At 34.9% G+C, this 23,326-nt stretch overlaps 1 protein-coding gene across 1 annotated transcript; it reads left to right on the top strand.

Moving 5' to 3' along the window:
* Window positions 1–16,926: 16,926 nt before the first annotated feature.
* LOC116126603 (calcium-binding protein 39-like) lies at window positions 16,927–22,730 on the top strand. Its single transcript, XM_031412282.1, has 11 exons — window positions 16,927–17,208; window positions 17,763–17,927; window positions 18,013–18,131; window positions 18,486–18,560; window positions 19,788–19,881; window positions 19,963–20,022; window positions 20,297–20,362; window positions 20,455–20,553; window positions 21,376–21,420; window positions 22,134–22,236; window positions 22,354–22,730. Exons 1-11 carry the CDS (start codon window positions 17,086–17,088, stop codon window positions 22,440–22,442), a joined length of 1,038 nt encoding a protein of 345 aa, XP_031268142.1. The 5' UTR covers window positions 16,927–17,085; the 3' UTR covers window positions 22,443–22,730.
* The last annotated feature ends 596 nt before the right edge of the window (window positions 22,731–23,326 follow it).

Genomic DNA, 23,326 nt, shown 5'->3' with positions numbered 1-23,326 from the left:
TGCTTAAGCGATCTTAGATCTGGGCAGATGGAGTAAAGAGGGTTAATCGCTTCGCTTAAGCGACAGTTCAGGACGTACCCTTCTTCGTGGCCTACTCGTTCTCGTTGGCCTCCATCTGCCTAGATCTATGATCGGTTAAGCGATCTCTTCGAGGCAGAGAAAATCTGCCCAGATCTATGATCGCTTAAGCGATCCTCTTGTATCGCTTAAGCGATTCCTCGCTTTTACTCTGGTCGCTTAAGCGATATCTTCCAAGGCAAATAAATATGCTCAGATCTATGATCGCTTAAGCGATCCTCTTGTATCGCTAAGCGATTCCTCGCTTTTACTCTTGGTCGTTAAGCGATTTAAGATCGCTTAGAAGCGATATCTTGAGGCAGAATAAAATTAACCCGATCTATGATCGCTTAAGCGATCCTCTTGTATCGCTTAAGCGATTCCTCGCTTTTACTCTGGTCGCTAAAGCGATCTCTTCCGAGGCCGAATAAAATCTGCCTAGGTTTATGATCGTTTAAGCGATCCTCTTGTATCGCTTAAGCGATTCCTTGCTTTTACTCTTGGTCGCTTAGTGATTTTTGATCGCTTAAGCGATCTCTTCCGAGGATATAAAATCTGCCTAGATAGATGATCACTTCAGCGATCCTCTGGATCGCTTAAACGATTCTTCGCTTTACTCTGGTCGCTTTAGCGATTTAAGATCGCTTAAGCGATCTCTTCCGAGGCAGAATAAAATCTGCCCAGATCTATGATCGCTTTAAAGCGATCCTCTGGTATCTCTTATGCGATTCTTTGCTTTCAATCTCGGTCGCTTAAGCAAATTCAGATCGCTTAAGCGATCATTTGAGAAAAAATCTTGGTCGCTTAAGAGATATATGTGGTCATCATATATCGCTTAAGCGATCATGACAAAAAGAAGAATCCTACATTTCTCCTGTATTATGTAATAATCTGTCATTTATAACTATTTTCCTCCCAAATACGAAAAGAATAAGCAGCAAATGAAGTCATTTATATCAGTCTGATCATCACAGATCAAATATAAGAGACATCAATGTAATTGAAAGTTTAAATTTAAATCATTCATAATAGTGCCAAAAATGAATAAATCCTAAGCACTTTGACAGTTTTGGAATTCGGTATAATCATTATCTGAGATCATTCTTTGGTACCATGCCTTGCCAGCAGCCTTGGTTGCAGATGCCGCCACTTTGAGAAGTTTTCAAATTTGGTATAATCACTGTTTGAGATCATTTCATGGTACCATGGCTTGCCAGCAGCCTTGATTGCAGATGCCTTATCCTGGCCACACGCCTTGATTGTAGATGCCTTGCCGGCAGCCTACTCTGACAGCCCAAACCAATTTGAGGAGTTCCCTCTCATTGTTTGCCAGCAACCTGCAAAATTATCCGGCACACCTGCAGCTACGTCAGCTTTTCTAAATAAACACAAAAAAACAAAAAGTTTTTCAGGGCCAATTTGTTAAATGGAAAGTTAGGATGTCGGGAGTAAATTTTCTCTCTTCACGAACCCAAGTTATGAGTGAAAGATTGTGAAAAGTTCACTGAGTCCGTCTATTTCGGTAAAGTTGTGTATAAGCAGACACCTGCAGCATCAACACCACAACCCAAATATCAACATCAACATCACATAAGCTACAAAATTAAAAGTACAAGTTCCAAACCTTTTCATTGGGTTGTGGTCACAAAACGGATCCATTTCCATGGAAGCACTCAACAAGCCCAGCGCTCCCGAAAGATGGTCATTGTTCCGTCCATCGGCTGTTGGTCATGTCGAATTGAATAAATTTTAGGGCATATGTCCCACAATCAGCACTACAATAGGAAGATGACATTAGCATTAGAATCAGCTTATAGAATAATCTATTATGTAAGTTAGTTTTATACAAAATTTACCTTGACTCATGTTGGGACGGGAATGCGCTTGAGTGGCCACTTTCCCTCAATGCTTCATCACCGAGGTGCTCAACATCCCCTCTCGCGTAACAGCTTGGGAACAACACAGACAGTGGCTCCAACTGGCCTCCAACTGCTTGTCTCGACAAATTATTGGGTTGCAGTCAAGGATCTTCAGCAACCTCTCCTCTAAGAGCGCGACGACTACTATCCAGTGCATTTCCTTGACCAGATGATGCAATAGACATTTTAACCTTTGCCCAAATGTGGCCATATTTGGGCCTGTCCCCCATTACACTGCATCATCATGTCATCAAACTTAAATCATTAGGGACGCAGTCCAAGTCTGTGCCCCATCATTTGGCTTGGCTCCTTTTGCTACAGATGTACCAATGGCCTTTTCAATAAATTGCGATATGTCGATACCAGTGTTTGGCCAAAGGCCACATCAGTGATGACACAATCGGGATACAGTAGATCACCATTGCTGGTTTGTCACAACCTCATCAATGCCAATACCTCATCGATGTGCTGCATAAAATAAAAACAACATGAAGTATACAATACCTCATGGAAAACATAAGAAAAATAAGGAAAATTAAGCGAAAATAACTCACCGAGTCGTGAAGCCAACTACCCATTGTCAAATCTTTTCAAACCAATCCCGAGAATAATCCCTGGTCTCACACTTTACAAGGGCATCACTTCTAGATTCATTGTAATAGGCATAGAAGGGTTTTTTCTTTTCCTCCTCTATTGGTTATACCAAATCGACGGTGGACTCCATTTTTGCTTGCCCGCTCCTCTCCCCGCTTCCTCCGCTTCCTCATTTGTACATCCCCGCTTCCTTTGCCTCCCGCCTCAACCTCCTCCATTATAACTGCCCCACTTCCTCAAAAACCTCTTAACCTCATTTTGGCTTTTTCCTCAATTTGTTTCTTTGTTTTCCTCTAATTCCACGTGTTAGTACGGTGTAAGGCGATTTCACAAACCTGCTCTTTCGGCTCTCTCTTTTCAGCCCAGGTTGCACTTTAACCGCCTTCAATATCCACCAATCCTCTTGCACCCTACTAACTTCCCCTCCACCCCTAACAACTTTCTCTGCCACCTTATCCACTTTCTCCTCTACCATTTTCAACTGCTCTTCCATCTTATCAAACAAACTGTTTATGAGGTCAACCACCTCACTCTCCTGACCCCGATGCCTTGGCAAAGTGGTACTTTTTGTACCGGTTTGCTGAGGCATACGAACCTCTTCCTCCCTCCCCTCCTCTTCCTCCCACCGATGTGGCTTCATCCTCCTCGGTGTCAACCACATTCTCAAGCAGTGGCCTTGCAACTGCCCTCCACATGTGTGACCCCTTGTAGATCCCGCGTCAGGCGGTCTATCCCTTCATCCCTTTGATCCTTCAGTGCTCAAAGAGTGACATAGTGCTGTTGCGCTTCACCCCCAGTAGCGGTGAGGAAGGGACGGAAACCCCCTGCAATAAGAACAAAATCAATCAGATTTAATCGACATTTTAAACAAGTGCATGTTCAAGCTAATCCTTTAATCTTACCTGAGCTGATTGAATTTCAATCTCTATTTGCTCATAATCCGAATGGGTACACTTCTGGTCGTGCCACCGCAACATCCTAGGAAATGTTGTTGCACAACCGAAGCCCTAATCCTCCCCCCTGCCTTAGCCAGGACAGGGATGACCTCATACATCCAAGCCTACATTGTAAAAAAATAGTCATATCATAATTCAAACACATATATTAAAAAAAATATAACAAAGCTATTAATATTTACCTACATGCACATGGGAAGCCAAACAAATTGTACGTCGCCGGTCTTTTCTTCTCGGCCCATTGGGAGTGCTTTAACGCCAGGTCTTTTGCTTGCAGGGACTCCATGGTTCGCTTAAATGATACCCGTCCCCACGAATAAGCATTAAAGAAGTTCAAGTTGCTTACAAAATTCACCCAATCAATATCAATGGCTTTTGTTGAGTCACTAGCCATTAGGATCGAATGTAAGAACAATACCAAGCACAGTTTGAACGTCTCTGAATTGTTAAACGCACCATCTTTTAACCTGTCCTCTAACTCCTGTGCCTTAATAGACTTGTTCCCCACCAAAACCTTGTTAGCCAACCTTTTGGCTCCCGTACTATCCGTTATTCTTTTTTCCTCAACCTCACTTAGCAATTCCCCACATCTTAAGCCAGTCACCAACGCATATTCCATCATCCCGAAACGTACTAGCTTTCCATCCACCATGAACCACATTTCGTGCTTTTTGTTGCTTTTTATTGAGTACAGCAACATATAATGCACTCCCGACCCCCAGAATGTCTTTTTCCATTTTGTGTCCATATCCCAAAAATGACTGAAACAAGTCTCTTTGAATCTCCTTTTACCATTCCTCACTGTCCCTAAAATCTCCGTTATTCTCGTTAAAACATCCCAACTTGACCTCATTGTCACCCTCACAGGGAAGTACGGTACCGTATCGCTTACAACCTCCAATCTGTACTCTCTATAGTTTACGCTCCAGAAAATCTGCACAATTGATATAAACAAAATATCAGCAAAAAAATTAAACCAAATCAAATATAAACAAAATATGCTCCGGAAGAATCGCTTAAGCGATGGGAAAATGATTCTGCCTCATACAAGATCTCTTCAGCGATCTGAAATCGCTTAAGCGATACAAAGGATCACTTAAGAGATTATAGATTTGGGCAGATTTGGTTTTGCCTCGGAAGAGATCGCTTAAGCGATCTTAAATCGCTTAAGCGACCAAGAGTAAAAGCGATTCATCACTTTTACTCTTGGTCGCTTAAGCGATTACAGATAGCTTAAGAGATCTTGTACGAGGCAGAATCAACATCTGCCAGATCTAAGATTGCTTAAGTGATCGTTTATATCGCTTAAGCGATTCATCGCTTTTACTCTTAAGCAATCCAAAATAGCTTAAGCGACCAAGAGTAAAAGCCATCAATCGCTTAAGCGACACAAAGGATCGCTTAAGCGATCTTAGGTCTCGGCCAGTACAAATACCTTTTCTTCGGCGGCCTCCTCCTCCTCCTCTGAACTCTCGCCGGACTCCTCTTCTTGGCCTGAATTCTGCCTGGCCTCCTCTTCATCTTCAGAACCGTTTTGCTCCTGTTCTCTCTCTTGTTGTGCCGCCGTCGTCTCTGCTGCTGGAACACCTTCACTGATCGGAGGATCCACCGGAGCAGCCATTGAATTGCTTGCGTGGCCGGACTCTACGATTCGAAGAGGCATTGGGTTTTCCTCCTCATTGTTAATGTCAACCATAGTTTTAAGAAAGGAAGAAGCTTTAGGATTGAATTTGGGTGTGAAAATTTGCCGGAATGTGGACTGTTATCACCGAAAATTGCACAGATGCGTTTAGGGATTGAAGATATCAATTTTTGCCTTAATTGGTTTTGATCAAGCGATTTGAATATTTGGGGCTCTTTTTCAATTTTCAAATTTTAAAAACTTTCATTAATTATGATTTTGTCCTTATATGTTTTAATCTTTTCATTTTAACCCATTTTACATGTTTAATGGATCCTAACTGTGCCACATCAGCTTCTCTAAAAAAAAAAATGGTAAACAGTTTCAAGGCCATTTTTTTAAATCCAAACTTGGGATGGCTGGTCAGCTAAATTTTCTCCCTCATCTAATGAATCAAACCGACTACAACTTTCAATTGGATCCATAACCGAATGAAACAACGATTTGATAGATGATAATTCCATGATGTTTAGCTATAATCCATCCATCGATAGCAACCTTCTAGGAACCTACAAAAAAACGCAGGTGTACGTATTAATACATAAAAATTCACACTTGATGCAATTCAAGGGAGGGAGAGAGACGACCTGTTTGGCGACGACGAAGCCACGAAAACCCAAAAAACCCACAAATCAAACAACAAAATCAACCCAAAAATCATATCAGATGAAATGCAAAGGAGGGAGAAATTCCGATTCCTTCAGAAGTTTAAGTACAAGGTTCTAATTTGATTAAACATCTACCTAAAATATGGATGAGTGGCTCTAGGTTTCATTTCTCCCTAGTTAAATCGAAGTGAAAACTTATAAATCAGAAAGGAAAGATATAACGGTTATACAGCATCACAAACTATCAATAAAACGTCTACGGACTTTACAATAGACTTAAAAATTGTAGTTTAAATTCAATCAAAGAGCTATTAACACAATAAAAATCTGGACTTCAGACATTGATAAGTGAAATCATCCTTCATTATAGAAAACAATGATTACTAAAAAGCTCTTGAATTTAAACATGAAACCACGTAATATAATTTGCACTACCATTTCCATCGCAAGCAAGATCCATAATCATGATATCCTAAACTTCTTCACCAGTAAAAATTACAAAAACATAGGCAAATAAATAACAGACATTACTTGAAATTTTCCCAGACTCTACTTCAACTCTCTTTCTCTTGCCGTTAACCCAAAACCCATAAACCTAAAACAAAAACAAAGCAAATAATTCTAATCAATAAACTAAAAACCCAAATAAAAAAAGAAACTAAACAAAACAAAACTATCTCTTTGTTCTTTTCAAATAATTTCAAAAAAGAAAAAAGAAAAACCCCACAACACAATAATAGAGCATAAAACTTACCAAGAGAAGCCTCTATACAGTAGGGCGCATGTATGGTGGTACACCACTCCAAGCTAACTCTCGTAATCCACGTCCAACCACCACCAAGACGGTGGGTCTCGTCACAGTCAGCGTCCGTCTCGTCCAACAAGGAGGATGGGTGTTAAAGGATTTGTTGAAGGCGGCATCGCTTCCATTATTGCGAATGTTCGGCTCATCCACTTGATATCCTCAAAGTCCGCATGTAGCTTCAGGGTGAACCCTATGGGCTCCGTCCGGCTCTCACCTTCCCCACCACCGTCGTCCACCTCCAACCACCACCACCACCACCAACACCACGTGTGGGTCTCGTCACAGTCGCTGTCCATCTCGTCCAACCACCACCACCACGTGTGGGTCTCGTCATAGTCAGTGTTCGTCTCGTCCAACAAGAAAGGTGATGGAATTAGTAGTTTCTCCAGCCCAATTGATCCATCCTTCTTCACCAACCTCTTCCTAGGTTCAAGTATCTACAAACAAAGCAATCACACATAAAAACCAAGAAAAATAATTAAAAAAAGGAAGAGAAATTGAGAAAAGTTAAGGCTCTATGATTCAGTTCAGTTGTGGAGAAGCAAAAACAAAACTTATAGCCTATTTGAATTTGAATGTGAATGTCAAGCGTCTCTGTTTATACCAAATTAATGTTAATGTGAATATGAATGTGAAGAGCCAATGTTTATATGAACAGACTAACTTTTGGAATGCCTTCTGGTAATGCTGAACGTGGATGGTCCGGGTTTATGTGAAAATTAAGTGGCCGAACGACTTACAGTTACACCTACCCAAGGTTTGGCCAAATGACAGATTGGAACCCAAAATGCCTAGTTAGTAAATACGGGTACAGCAACAAAAGGGTACGGGAATTTTATGGGTATAATATAGTAAACGGTGAAAAATACGTTTATAAAAATTCGGCCATAAAATTTGGATACGAGAAAAATATGATACGGGTATATACGGGTTTAATAAGGTGCATTGTCAATAATACGTTTTGAAAATACGGCAATATCAATCTTAGTTTTAATATTTTTATGGATTACTTGGCTAAAATCAATATAGTATTTCAAATGCAAAGTATTCAATTAACCAATAACACAAATATACAATATATAACTGATATTCAAATTATAGTCTTTAGACTCAAACACAATATTTAGCCATGATTTTTTACTAATTTAAAACTTGATAAGTTTGATATTAAATACAACCAATTTTAACTTCTCATTAATCCATCAAGAAATAAAATTTTGTCTCACAAATCTATATGATTAGTGTTACAATAGTCTCACTATTATTTTATACCTATAATATATGATAGTTTTTTTTTTTTTTCACAATAAATTATTATTTTAATATCATTAATCCAATCTAATTTGTTAGATAGCACGAAAATAATTTAAGAATTGAAATGATTTTGTATGTGTTTTGAGTGTAAAATGTAAAGGTGTGGGGAAATGGGCAGGAAAATGGATGTCATTTTGAGTTTTGAACTTTAAAAAGTAAAGGTGTGGGGAAAAGGGGAAAATGGTTATTTTATTCCCCTTTTCCAATCTCTTCCCTTACGCCTTACCCACCGATTTCTTCTTCCCCCACTAAAACGATGTCGTTTCAATTAGTTTTGTTTTTTTGCAATAATTCGCGAATTATACGGATACTCCAATAATTCGCGAATAATTCGACAGCCCTTTGTAAAATACGTAAATACGCGAATTTGCTAACTAGGCCAAAAGGTTTGAAAATGACAAACAGGTACCTTCCGTCATGTGCTGTTAGTGATTTCCGTTTGCTAATAGTGAAAAGACTAGAATGCCCTTTGAGAAATATTATTCTATTTTTTTAATAACTTTTAGACCTCTTAAGTTTATTAATTTCATCAAATACCCCCAGAAAAAAGTTTAAAAATTAACAAAAACACCCCCATCCACCCATACTTGCCAGATTCCGGCAGCCGCTGCTGGTGGTAGCTGGAATCTGTCACAACGATCTACACCACCACCGGAAATGGCAGGTAATTCACCGATCTGGTCGAAAAGTTGACGGCCACATCTTTGGCCGTCATTGACAGCCAAAGATGGAGTGTTGTGACCATCGACGGCCAGATCTAGCCGTAGATGTAGCATTTTCTGGCCATATCCGTAGTGGATCTAGCCGGAAAAGGCCATATCAACGCCTTACGTGTCAGATCCGACCGGTCTGTGGTATAATGCAATTTTCTGGCTAGATTCCGGCGGTGGTGGCCAGAATCTGGCACTACGGGTGGTGGGGGTGTTTTTGTCATTTTACAAAATTTTTATATATTGTTGTGTTAGTTAAATTAGCAAACATAGGGAGTTTTTTAAAATTTTTAAAAAACTAAAATATCAAACTTCAAGGGCATTCTAATCTTTTCACCATTAGCAAACAGAAATCACTAACAGCACATGACGGAAGGTACCTGTTTGTCGTTTTCAAACCTTTTGGGTACCAATCTGTCGTTTTCAAACCTTTTGGGTACCAATCGTCGTTTCACCAAACTTTGGGTATGTGTAAGTCATTTCCCAAAATTAAGTTTTAATTTCACCAAACTTTGGGTATGTGTAAGTCATTTCCCAAAATTAAGTTTTAATTAGAACTTTGGATGCCCCAATTACATGATGCCAAATGTTTAACAATATTAGAATGCCAAGAACCTTTGATGCCCCAATTACTTAATGTCATGTGTCTCAATGACATGATGCCATGTGTTAGAATGTCCAATAATATTCTATCATGGCAAAATAAAGGAATTCTAGTGCTTCAAAATGGCCATCATATAGCCCATGCCTCAGGATTATATATATATATATTAGATGAAAGTCCCGCGCATTACGCGGGTTGCTTATGATATTGGTTTTAACACCACGTTTGTTTGAATAATTAGATGTTTCAATTGGTTGATATCTACTATTGAGGTACATACATTAGATAGGTCTATCAAATTAAAGATTTTAATTATATATAGTTTTACATTATGATTTTATTGTATAGTGTCGTTTTTTAGCGTTAAAATGTCTAATATTTTAAAATGATGTCGTTTCATACATTGTTTTAAATAACTTATCATTTCTTTTAAGTGTGGTTGGACTATAATTGGAAGGGTCTACAGTTATCCAAATTCATTGTACAATATATTAAATTAAAGCCTTATTTGTCCAGTTTTCAAAGATTTAAATCACTCATTAATTAGATTTTTATTGAGGAAGTTATAACCAATTAACCACTGGCTGTTTAGTGGAACCGAGAAATAGGAGAAATTGAAATGTGTGTGATGATAAAATGAATGGTTTGGAAATGGGTCTATAATTATCCAAATTTAGGGTATAATATATCAAATTAAAGCCTTGTATGTCTAGTTTCCAAAAATTTAAATCGTTTGTCAATTGGATTTTTATTGAGCAAGTTATGGTCAATTTACTACTGACCGTTCAATGGAAACCGAGAAACGGGGGAAACTGAAATGTGTGTGGTGATAAAATAAATGGTTCAGCAATGGGTCTACAGTTATCCAATTTCAGCATATAATATATCAAATTAAAGCCCTCTCTATCTAGTTTCCAAAAATTCAAACTGTTCATCAATTGGATTTTTATTGGGCAAGTTATGATCAATTTACTAATGTCTGTTCAGTGGACACTAAGAAATGTGGGAAACTGAAATGTGTGTGATGATAAAATGAAAGGTTGGGAAATGGGTCTACAGTTATCCAAATTAAGCGTATAATATATAAAATTAAAGCTCTGTCTGTCTAGTTTCCAAATATTTAAACAGTTTGTCAATTAGAGTTTTATTGAGCATGTTATGGTTAATTTAATACTGACTATTCAGTGGAAACTGAGAAACAAGAAAAAACCGAAATATTTTTTATGATAAAATGAATGGTTCGGCAGTGGGTCTATAGTTATTGGAATTTAGCATATAAAATATCAACTTAAAGCCCTATTTGTCTATTTTTCAAAGATTAAAACCGTTTGTCACTTGGACTTTTATTAACCAAGTTATGGTCAATTTACTACTGACTGTTCAGTGAAAACCGAGAAACAGGGGAAACCGAAATGTGTGTGATGATAAAATAAATGGTTCAATAATGAGTCTACAGTTATCCAAATTCAGCGTATAATATATCAAATTAAAGTTCTGTCTGTCTAGTTTCCAAATATTCAAACTGTTTGTCAATTTGATTTTTATTGGCAAGCTATGGTTAATTTAGTACTGACTATTTAGTGGAAACCAGGAAACAGGAGAAACTGAAATGCGTGATGATAAAATGAATGATTCGACAATGGGTCTATAGTTATCCAAATTCATTGTATAATATATCAAATTAAAGCCATGTCTATTTAGTTTCCAAAGATTCAAACCACTTATTAATTGAATTTTTATTAAGTTATAACTAATTTACTACTAACTGTTCAATATAAACCCAAAAACAGGGGAAACCGAAATATTTGTAATGATAAAATGAATGGTTTTGCAATGGGTCTATAGTTATCCAAATTCATTGTATAATATATCAAATTAAAACCCTATATGTCTAGTTTCCAAAGATTTAAACCATTTGTCAATTGAATTTTTATTGGGTAAGTTATGGTCAATTTACTACTGATTATTCAGTGGAAATCAAGAACCAGGGAAAACCGAAATGTGTGTGATGATAAAATAAATGGTTCGGCAATGGGTCTAAAATTATCTAAATTCAGCATATAATATATCAAATTTAAACCCTTTCTGTCTAGTTTCCAAAAATTCAAACCATTTGTCAATTGGATATTTATTGAGAATATTATGATCAATTTACTACTGACTATTAAGTGGAAATCGAGAAACGTGAGAAACCAAAATTTGTGTGATGATAAAATGAATGATTTGAAAATGGGTCTACAGTTATCCAAATTAATCGTATAATATATCAACTTAAAGCCCTAGCTGTTTAGTTTTAAAAAATTCAAACCGTTTGTCAATTGGATTCTTATTGACTAAGTTATGATTAATTTATTACTGACTGTTCAGTGGAAACCGAGAAACGGGGGAAGCAAAAATGTGTGTGATGATAAAATGAATGGTTCGGCAATAAGTCTACAATTATCCAAATTCAGCGTATAATATATCAAATTAAAGCCCTGTTTGTCTGGTTTCCAAATATTTAAACCGTTGTTACTGAATAACATTCGGTAAACAGTCTCTTGTAATTATACAGTACAATCTAAATACTTTTGCATTTTGACTCTTACAATTAAACATAACTGTTTGGCAAGTGACTATAATTATAGAGTACAATCATCAACAACATTATGAAAAAAAATGGTTCGGCACATGCATCAACAAATAGCAACAAAACCATTGATCATAATTGTTCACCACATAGGATTTTTTAGTACAACTGTTGACAAATAAACTATTCGGAATGGTCCTCCTATGTCTTCTTATAACTTGTTATAATTGAATAACAAAATTACTGGTTCGGCAAATTGATCTGACAATTCTATAAGAGAATGTATGTTTCACCATCTGGACTAAAACAATAAAATAATCAAAACCACACAATAACTTACATACACTTTACAAAAAAAACTATATAACAAACATGATAAACAATCGAACAGGAATATAACAATACAATAGCGAGCAAATTCCAGCCAACTAAAGAAGCGTAGTCAAATGAAGACATTACCTGCAACGACACATAATTTCCAACTATGACAACAAATGTTATGATCCAGGCAAAAGTATATAACTACATAAAAAGTTTAACAATAAATTGGAAAAATCAAAAGAAAACAATCACAAATAAGAATTAAAAATTTACTACGTCTCTCTCATAAGATAAATCGTATAACAAACTATTACATAATCGATATATATATATATAAGCTTCAAAGTAACGAATAGTGCTACTAATACAATGCAACTTTTCACATTCACAAAAATCAATAAATAATACACTTTATCAATCCATTAATATTCCCATCTATTAATGCATCTATACCCTTTCACAAATAATATAGACGTGCCACTTCACCTTCAGTTAGACAAAAGCAATATAACCACCAAAACATTTAATCTGAATGTGAATATCAAAGGTTTCTATAAAACATTGAATGCATGTGAAGTATTAATATTTATTGTACCAAACAATATAACCATCAAAACATTTAACCTGAATGTGAATGTCAAGGGTGTCTACAAAACATTGAATGCATGTGGGGTATTGGTATTTATTTAAAACATTGAATGTGGATGTGAATGTGAAAGGTTTCTTCAAAATGTTGAATAACCTACACCAATAACATGCAAACACGTTTGCAGTCCTACATGGAATCATACATGGCAATCATATAGAGCTCCTCTAAAATCCTACATGGCAAGCATATAGCAAGGGTGTGCTTCAGAATTATATAGGTATATAGATATAAATATAGAATATATAGATTTGAAGGTAAATAGTTTGTAGAATGTGAACATATTTAACTTTTAATTACATCCACTAATCATCAACCAATCATATCATGACACATTAATTACAGACACTTACAATAATTATGGAACTCCTAAGATCCTATGTGGCATCCTACGTGGAGTCTAAATGATGATCAATAATAAGAGTAAACTTCAGAATTATATAGATATATAAATATAAATTGTCATAACAACAGCAAAAATGATAAACTCTGGATCGTGATATTAATCATGAATTATAGTTGCCATATTATATGTATTTATTATTATTATTTTTTTCATATCTTATGCATGTTTATATAATATAATATATGGATGACTTTTATTCACAAATTATAGGAAATAACAAATTTTTCTTATCTTTAAAATAATCAGATGAATTATATTATCATCATCATCATCCTTATTGCCTCTTGGGCTCTCTTGGGCTTTTTTATAGGCCCATTGGGGCTAACATGCTATACCCCATGGATATGTTAGAAGTGAAAAGCACCATTTTTTTTTTCTACAGACAGTTGACTTAGGAATAAAAAATAATTATTTAAGAGTTTGATTAAACAATAATTATTTAACATTACTAATGCATAATACAGGAGTACTTTTTAATTATATATAATTGTCATAACAACAGCAAAAATGATAGATAAATTTATAAACACATTAGTAAAACTAAGGTACTCGTTTACCAAATTTAACACCATTTCTAGTACCTTAATTAATTTCATTAAGCAAACTCTGAATTTGCCAGCTACATGTCATAAATGTCAACTATTATTATTATTATTATTATTATTAGAGGCGTTTTTTATAAATTTACAAGAGATATTTGATCATTTTAAAGGCTTTTTAATAATTCTAAGAAATATATAATAGTTTTCGAAAATCAATAAAGCGCTTGATATTTATTGAATTTTTTGGGATGGAAAAAAATTAGCCCTTTATTTGCAAAACTTTGAAAAAAAAAAAATTTGTCATTGTCTTTTGTATAGGTCATGTTGTTTTAATACCTCAATTACGCGTTTCACATTTTGAAGGTAATTTTTTTTACTTTAATAGAAAAGGGAGAATAAAAAAAATTAAAATTAAAGGATTTTAAAAAGAGAATGAAGAAAAAACTATAGTTTCAAAATTCTCAAATTAAATTGTATAAAAAAGTTAAATAAAGTTTATTCATATGGATGTTGAAAAAGGATACCCACAACTCAAACGCAAAAGTAAAGCAAACCAAACACAAGAATTTTAAAGTAGTTCAGCCCAATCAATTTTGCCTACGTCTACTATCCACTCAAACAATCTACTAAGCAAAAACTTACAACTATGCAATTTTTAGAAAAGAAAAATTGCAAACTTCTTACACTATTCCAAAAAACCCAAGTATACCTTTAATAACAGCCCATAATAACTATTCTTTTGGTGTTTATTTTACACTTTTTGAGATCTTTTAAAAGTCCAATCTACTAGTCTATTTAAAGGGGAGAGTCCCTTTGCAACTCTCATTCCCAAGCAATATGAGATTCAAGGCACAATCCCAACAATTCCTCCCTTGACTTGAATTCACAAACATCATATTAGCATCTGAAAATCTTACTTGCTTGACAGTCTTCTTTTCTTTCACAACAGGAACTTGAACAACTTTATTTTTTGATTTCTTAAGACACACACCTTCATCAAGCAAATATAGTTGTTTTTCATTCCTTTTGCCTTGCAAAATCAGAACATCATCTTTATACACTTTGCATCCATCTCTTTGACCAATGTAGGTATATCCATGAGAAGCCAACTCACTTAAAGAAATCAAATTGTGACTACAGCTCGGTACATACCTCACATGACGAAGCTTCTTGACAACACTATTGTGAAGCTTGAGACGAACGTTACCAACGCCTTCAATCTTCACTTTCTCATTATTATCAACAACAATATTTCCATAATTTTCATCTTCTTTCAATTCAACAAAACAATTTTTATCATTACAAACGTGCATGGATGTAGCAGAATCTAAAACCCAACCTTTTTCACCCTTCGAAGTTTGAGTTTTGTCTTGATATGCTACTAAAAATTCACCTTCATTATCAGCAACCCAAGCATCATCCTTCGAATCCTTCATTTGTTGAGCTTTCTTGAAAGCAAGCATATCCCCCCTTAATTTCTTGCAACATGGTTGGATATGTCCCTTCTCTCCATAATAGTAACACTCCTTATTACTGTAATCTCTGACTTTTGATTTATCACATCTCTCTTGAGTCCTCCCTCGATTAGAACCTTCTGCAACTAGTAGATCTCCTCTAAGTGATGAGTTCCTTGATCCTATAAACCTTTCATTCTCACGCAACAAGACAGTCACGTCATCTAATTTTAAAGTAGATCTGCCTACCAACAAAGTTTGAACTAAAGGTCTATAATATTTAGGCAAAGATGACAACAATATCAATGCATTTTATACATCCTTTAACTCATCAGAAATAGCCAACAATTGAGATACTAGCCTATTAAATTCATTTAAGTGATCATGAAGACTCGTATCTTCATCCATTTTCAGAGAGTACATATCCATTTTCAAACACAATCTGTTAGTCAACGATTTTGACGCATAAATACACTCCAATTTTTCCCACAAGCCCTTTGGTGTAGACTCAGTTAGCACGTTGTACTTTATCTCTAGAGCTAAAGTCAATCTGATTGTACTGACAGCTCTCCTCTGAATTCTATTCCATTCTCTATCAGACATCTTTTTTGATTTACTCTCTTCTAATGTCTGATCAAGACCTTGTTGTACCAAAAGTGTATCGTACTTTGCCATAACATAAAATTAATTTTACCATCAAATAAAGGAACCTCAAACTTAGACATACCTCCAGAATATTTGAAATGCTTGATAATCGCCAATCTACTCTTAAATCCAGTCTCCTCTAGAGCTTGCCTTCTCCCATATCACGAACCATGAGCTCTTATACCACTTGTTGAAAAAGGATACCCACAACTCAAACGCAAAATTAAAGCAAGCAACAAAAAATAAAGCAAACCAAACACATGAATTTTAAAGTTGTCCGATCCAATCAATTTAGCCTACGTCCACCATCCATTCAAACAATCTATTAAACAAAAGCTTATAACTATGCAATTTTTAGAAGAGAAAAATTGCAAACTCCTTACACTATCCCAAAAAGCCCAATTACGCTCTTAATAACAGCCCACAATGACTATTCTTTTAGTATCTATTTTATACTTTTTGAGATACTTTAAAAGTTCAATCTACTAGTCTATTTAAAGGGGAGAGACCCTTTGCAACTCTCATTCCCAAGCAATATGGGATTCAAGGCACAATCCCAACAATGGACAATTTCTATACCCCGAATCATCAAATATAAAACCATGATTAATCCAACTTAGAAGAAAATAATAATAATAATAATAACTCAAAATATTATTAATGTAAATTTTGTGATGCATATCCAATTTAATATTTTTTTTTCTCTTTGTTATCTTGAAATTAATCGACCCTAAATTAATTTTTATTAAAAATAAAAGTCTCGAATTACAAATAGTTACTTGTTGGACTTGGCTTGGTTGACGGAATGATTCTTTCTTTTTAATTTTTATATTATAGACTAAAGAAGATGATGAATAGGTCACAATCCATAAAATTATGTGCTTAAAATTTGGATTCACGTTAGATGGCAATAATACAACTACAAAATAAAATTTTATTGTTTTGAATATAAAAAGGTTTAATCCCGTTTGATATAGAATTTAAGTCCAAATTTTTGTTTTTGAAAACGAGGGATACAACAAATCTTATGAAAATGAGATTGATAAAAACGAGTAAAATTGTTTACAAAAGCAATTTTTGAATACANATCTTGTGAGATTTGGCAAAAAAATGTGACATAAAACTTTGCATGATCGGGCGATCTACAAGAAAACAAAAATCTAGAATCCCAAGCAATCACAACAGCAAGAAGCGAAAGATACAGGGATTCGTTTGATCAAAAATCAAAATCAAAATAAAAAACGCTGATCGATCATGTCGTTTTCGTTCTTCAAGCCGTCAAGGCCCAAAACACCACAGGAGGTGGTGAAGGCAACCAAGGACAGCCTCATGGCTCTTGATACCAAGACCGTTGTTGAAGTTAAAGCCCTTGAAAAGGTACATTGATCATTCTATTTTTGTCTCAATTTTCATCTCGGTTACTCTCATTTTGGTGGTAATGAAGAAATCATCATATGGGTTCTGGGAATTGTTTTGTTAGATGATGTTTTTGCTATCAATTTCATTGGCTTTTAGCTCTACGTGGGTCGTTCTGTGCATAATTTGAATGTGTTTGTTCATTGAGGCTATATGTGATGCTATTACTGGGAATGTGTTTCAAATGAAGATTATATCTTATCGTTTGGTGTTGCTTTATTCACATTGCTTAAAATGACGCAACTAACCAGAAAAGAATGGAGATGATTGCATAATTTCAGTCTGTTACCCTAAACTAAAGGAAGTAATACTTTGATCATGTGAAAAGGAAGCATTGAATAAGAATGGCAGTTGCCTCGACCATCAAATTTACTTATTTTTGTTTCTTAGATAGACATAAATTTGCAATCTATAGGAGAATTTATTTAATGACACATTGGGATTGTTTCCCAATCATATTTGTGCAGGTTATAGTTAGAGATAATTCTTACTTTTTCTTTTGGGGTTTATTATAGGCATTGGAAGAAGTTGAGAAGAATTTTCTGACAATGAGGTGTATGCTTTCTGGAGATGGGGAGGTTGAACCAAACATGGATCAAGTTTCTCAGTTAGCAACTGAAGTTTGTAAAGAGGATGTTCTCACCCTTCTGATTCATAAGTTGCCAATACTGGGATGGGAAGTAAGTTATTATAATTTCTATGACTTACCCTTGCATATACATTATCCATTTGACCATACATTTTTGTTTAAAATCTTTGATATAGGCAAGAAAGGACTTAGTCCATTGCTGGTCCATATTGTTGAAGCAAAAGGTTGGCTCCACATATTGCTGTGTTCAATACATTGAGAACCATTTTGAGTTACTGGACTTTCTTGTAGTCTGGTAAGGTTATGTAATGTTTTCCCCTGTTTTTCTATATTTTCAGGGAATGGTTGCCCTCCTATACCTGGCCACAGCATGTTTTGGCCTTCCGTATATGTTGTGGATGTGTTTAATCTAGAGCTTTTATGGGAAATGAGGATATTTAAACTGTTTTTCATTTTAGCATTTGCTTACATATGTTTGTTGTTTTGTTTTCTTTTAGAAATGGTTGATTTGTTCATTGACTTACTGTATTGGATATGTTGTATTGATCAAACCTTGCTTGTATATATCTTTATGTATAAGTCGATATTCAAACTAATAGGGTAGTACTGCGTGTGACACATTATTTTATCCAATTTTTTGTACAAGCAGCTATGACAACAAGGAAGTTGCCCTGAATTCTGGAATTATGTTGAGGGAGTGCATCAAATTTCCCAGCCTCGCAAAGTAAGATATTCTTGCTTCTTGTCTGTTTTGTTCACAATTGTTGAAGAACTCCTAAATTATGTTGCTAAGTTTGCAGTCTTCCATTATACATGGTTTGATTTTATTTAATTCTCCAATATTTTGGTTTTTGTATGTCTTCTTTAACATTACCATCCAGCAATACCAATTTTATTATCATGATTGTAACCAGAATCATGATTGTTACCATTAACATGGTTGTCCTCACTTAGAAAAACGGCTTCCTATAATATATAAGCTTGGAACCAGTAGTTACTAAATGCGAGAGAAATAGGCCAGATTCCTCATGTTGACATCTTGGGTCCAATCATGACAACATGCACCATTAATGGAAATTACTTCTTCCTAGAGGAGAAGAAACATGTTTCATCAGGAATGAGGGAGTGCTTTTAATAGAGATATGGTTTACACTGCATATGCAGATAAAGTTTACTATGAAGGGTCTAGCAAAGGACCTTTATTTATAGTTTGAAAAAGGTTTGTCTCATAATTGGGCATGTATTGATTAATGGATGAGTGTATCTCTAAGAAAGCCCAAGTGCATATGTTAGGAATATCACTATATGCGAATGGCAGAGGGGATGCTTCCCATTGGTTGTAGTTGACTTGTTGATTAGCTCTGTGTTCTATTGCCTTTTATAAGTTTCAGTTGTTTTGCCATTTTCACTCTATCCTTTCCTTTTACCATATATACTTGCAAGAACCAGACATTTACTTTTAGGGCTCAAAAGAGTGTACAACTAAAATCCCTTAAATAGTAGCAAACCAAAGTTAAAGGTTAATAAAACTTTAAAAGCAATTGAATGGAAATGGATATTTCAAAACATTTAGAAATATTATTTTATTTTATTTGCTTTTATATAATAATTTGTCAAGTCAAATTTATACTATGTCATATGTATATCTGATTTACCCACCTCATATATATTTTTTAATATATCCAAAAAAAAAAAAAAAAAAAGTGTATCAATCCTGCTATGGCTCTATGTGCCAAGACCTCTCATGGAGTTTGCAAAAAGACGTTGTGAAGTTTAGGAACTTGAGAATTCGTCTCTTATCTAATTGTTATTCCTGATAACTTATCCTTATCCCAGTAAAGAATTGGCCATCACAGTATTTGATGCTTTGGGATCCTTTTCTTGCAGAATTTCTGTGTGGCTCTAGAGTTTCATCTTTTACATGCCGTTAAATTTTGTAGTGATTTTTCAGATACATTATAGAGTCTGCAAGCTTTCAGTTATTCTTCAAATTTGTGGAGCTACCTGTGTTTGATATTTCTTCAGATGCGTTTTGTACCTTTAAGGTTAGACCGATTATTAAGTTTAATATTTCCTTAACATTTATCTATTGGAGTTTTTAGCCCATGTTTGCTAATGATTAACAGGATCTGCTTACTAGACATGGATCTTTGGTCTCTGAATACTTGACTGCCCATTATGATGAGGTATGCCTTTATTTTATTTTCAATATGCTATAATTCTGAACAGATCTAGACATGTCCAAGATGACAATTATTTCTTCAGAACCCTTTGCTATATTTTTCTTATTTTCCATGAAGTTTCTTTGACAACAGTTCTAAAACATTTGAAATCTTGTTGTTTCTGAGACAATTAGATTTATCTGCATGGTTGCACTGAACATAGTTTTATTTAAGAATGTATTGTTATATTTGATTTAAACTATTTTTTAACATCCCTGATAAGATATTGTTGTTCCAGTTCTTTGATCTGTATGAAAAACTTTTGACATCTTGTAATTATGTTACAAGGAGGCAATCTTTGAAGGTTAGTTCTGGCTATAATCTTCCAGTTTTGCTCCTCTTCTATTTGTTTTCATCTAGAAGACTTTTCAATTTTGACAATATGTATGGATTTAGCTTCTCTTGGAATTTCTTTTGGAGCCTCCAAATTCCCATATAATGAAGCGCTACATTTTAGAAGTTCGGTATTTGAAAGTGATGATGACATTGCTGAAGGTATTTATTTTTTCCTTGGTACCTCATGGTTATTTTTGTGTTGTTTTGTTTGCATGACATATAGTCATACTTTTCCTCATTATCAGTTTCTATAGTATAGAGAAGTATGCATCCATCGTACATGAGATTGCAAATTCTCATCATGTTAGAGTTTTCCTTTTTCGGTCTTTTGGTCATCTTGGTATGTCTTTTAGTTCTGCCTTGCCTTTATAGATTTTATGTATTTGGTATCATGTCAATGTGGAGATGCTTCCTAATTCATAGTAATGGACACTATGATGGAATTTTACTGTTGGCTTTCTTTGGTCTGATTTCTTGAAGCTTTTTATTACTCCACTTGTATTGTATGTCACACAGAAAATAGCTTCTAAATTTCACTCGGTTATGGCAAGGCTATTTTTTAGTGGAAGTGTTAAGAGCTGATAAATGAACAACAGCCGTCCTAGACAATCCTTGGATACGAAATTGAAGGGTTTTCTACTTGCTATAAGATGGGTTGGAGACTGCTGGTGGGACTTTTGTTGTAGGCAACTAAAATAGATAGTAGTTTTTGTCTATGCTGGAGGTTATTGAATATTCTTTTTGATTTTTGACTTGTTTCATCAAAGGTCTGTGCTTTCGCTTCTGTATCTGACAAGATCAGTCCCTTGTTTGCCAGTTGGAAGGTTTAAACTGCAAACTAATGATATCATCGACTTTGAATGAACTAATGGACTGCCCAACCTATGATACTGTAGCATCTTATGGTTGGTAGATATTTGTAGCATTTATAACCTTATTTCTAACGATTTCTTCTCTGCAAATTTTTGTCCATCTGTGCAGGATTCAAGCAAAAACATTCAAATTTCTGCTTTCCACATTTTCAAGGTGATAATAGCTCCCTTTATTGCTTTCTTATTTTTTTCTCCCTGGTTGTGTTTATGCTAATTATACTCTAGGCTCATTTGCAGTATCCTAGGAATTGATCCTAAAATATTCATGTGATTTTATGTAGCCAATTGAACTAAAGGCCTAAATTAATTGCAAGACTACTGAGGAATCACTTTTTTGGGATATGTATTGCAGGTCATCAATTGCACTTGCATACTGCGGTTTGATACACATTGAGATGAATATATATTATATTCAATAAAGGAAAAAGAATCATATTTATGTGGATTTTGAGAGATTTCTCGAGTCTTAAGTTTGTGGGCAACATGCTATGTATCACTTATACTCCCCCTCTTGCCTCCTGCTTTCCAATTAAGTAGGTGCGCTTGTGGCCAATTAATGAATAGTATTCTTGACTAATGTTGAGGGTAATAGAAAAAGCTAGTTTTCCATTTTAGTTTATCTTAATCAAATTGCATGTTAGAAAAAGACTTGGTGAATTTATTCCATATCCTCCTTGAAATGTGATGAATGTCTACAACTACTATCCATGCCACTGTTTTACTTTTGGTATGGGGTTCAGGACTCATCGAGTTGCAGATTTCATGTGGACTGGTGCTACAGAAAGACTGTATTAGTTAAATGACTTTAATTTGTATTATATCTGGTTCTCATTCATTGTTTTTCTGGCTTCGTCCTTCCCCATGTAGGTTTTTGTAGCTAATCCTAACAAGCCGCGTGAAGTAAAAGTTATTCTGGCAAAAAACCATGAAAAATTGCTGGAACTTCTTCGCAATCTCTCTGCTGGAAAAGGTAATTATATTGTTGCTGTGAGCCGCATTGTGGCACCCTGAATTAATGCTTGATGTATCACGCATAATGAAATTTTATTTTTTCACCTCATAGCCTAGCATGTAAATATGTTTACAGGTGCAGATGATGATCAATTCGAAGAGGAAAAGGAACTGATCATCAAGGAAATCGAAAGAGTATCCGGTCTACCAAATCTCGACCAATAGGTTCCTTTTTCCCTTCCGGGAAGAGACTCGTATATTTACTACTGAATGCTTGATTATGGGTAATGATTTTCTGCTCACAAGTTTGGCCAGAAAAGAGAAGAAAGATTGATGTATGGTGTGGGAAGCAATACTAGGAGTTGGATGTATAAATAACTGTGAGGCTTTGTAATCTTTTCTCTCTCTCTCTTTTTTTTTCTTTTTTAATTTTTATAACCAAAGTGTGTTCCTCAAAGTACATATTGTGGTATATAAGACCCCCCAATGAACATCTAGATCGATTTTGAGTGATCAAACTCTCCCTTTGCTTTGAACATTTGATTGGTCATCGCATGAAACACAACTAAAGCATTGTTTTAAAACTCGGATCAGAGGGTAACTCGTTTTGTTGCCCGAGTTACGGGTCAACCGGTTGAATCAGTGACGTTAGCAATAATTTAATTTTTTAAAAATTATATTATTCCCTTAAATTTTAGTATATTACAAAAATATCCCTAAAAAATTTCAAATTAATCCCTAAAATTTTTATTAATTTCAAAAAATGCTCCCAAAAAATTATCAAATGATCTTTAAACTTTTGATATATCTCCAAAACACTCCTAAAAAAATAACAATGTAGTCCTTATAAATTTGAAATATTACAAATGCCCCCTGAACCAGACTGGAGAAGCTATTGGGTTCCGGTCGAATCGGTCCAGTCCGAGTTTTAATATAGAGAACTAAAGATGTATATAAAAGCGAATATATTATTAAAATCAGAGCAAACGACATGTTCCCACCCAAGGTATGGCAAAATGGCAAGTTTTCAACCCTTGGTTTTATAAATTTCAGACTCTCACTTTTAAATTAATAAAAAATTATTTAATATAATGATGAAAGAGTAAAGT

Source organism: Pistacia vera, unplaced genomic scaffold, assembly GCF_008641045.1.
Source record: "Pistacia vera cultivar Batoury unplaced genomic scaffold, PisVer_v2 Contig180, whole genome shotgun sequence".
NCBI lineage: Eukaryota > Viridiplantae > Streptophyta > Magnoliopsida > Sapindales > Anacardiaceae > Pistacia > Pistacia vera.
This window is presented reverse-complemented; position numbering and strand designations above follow the sequence as displayed.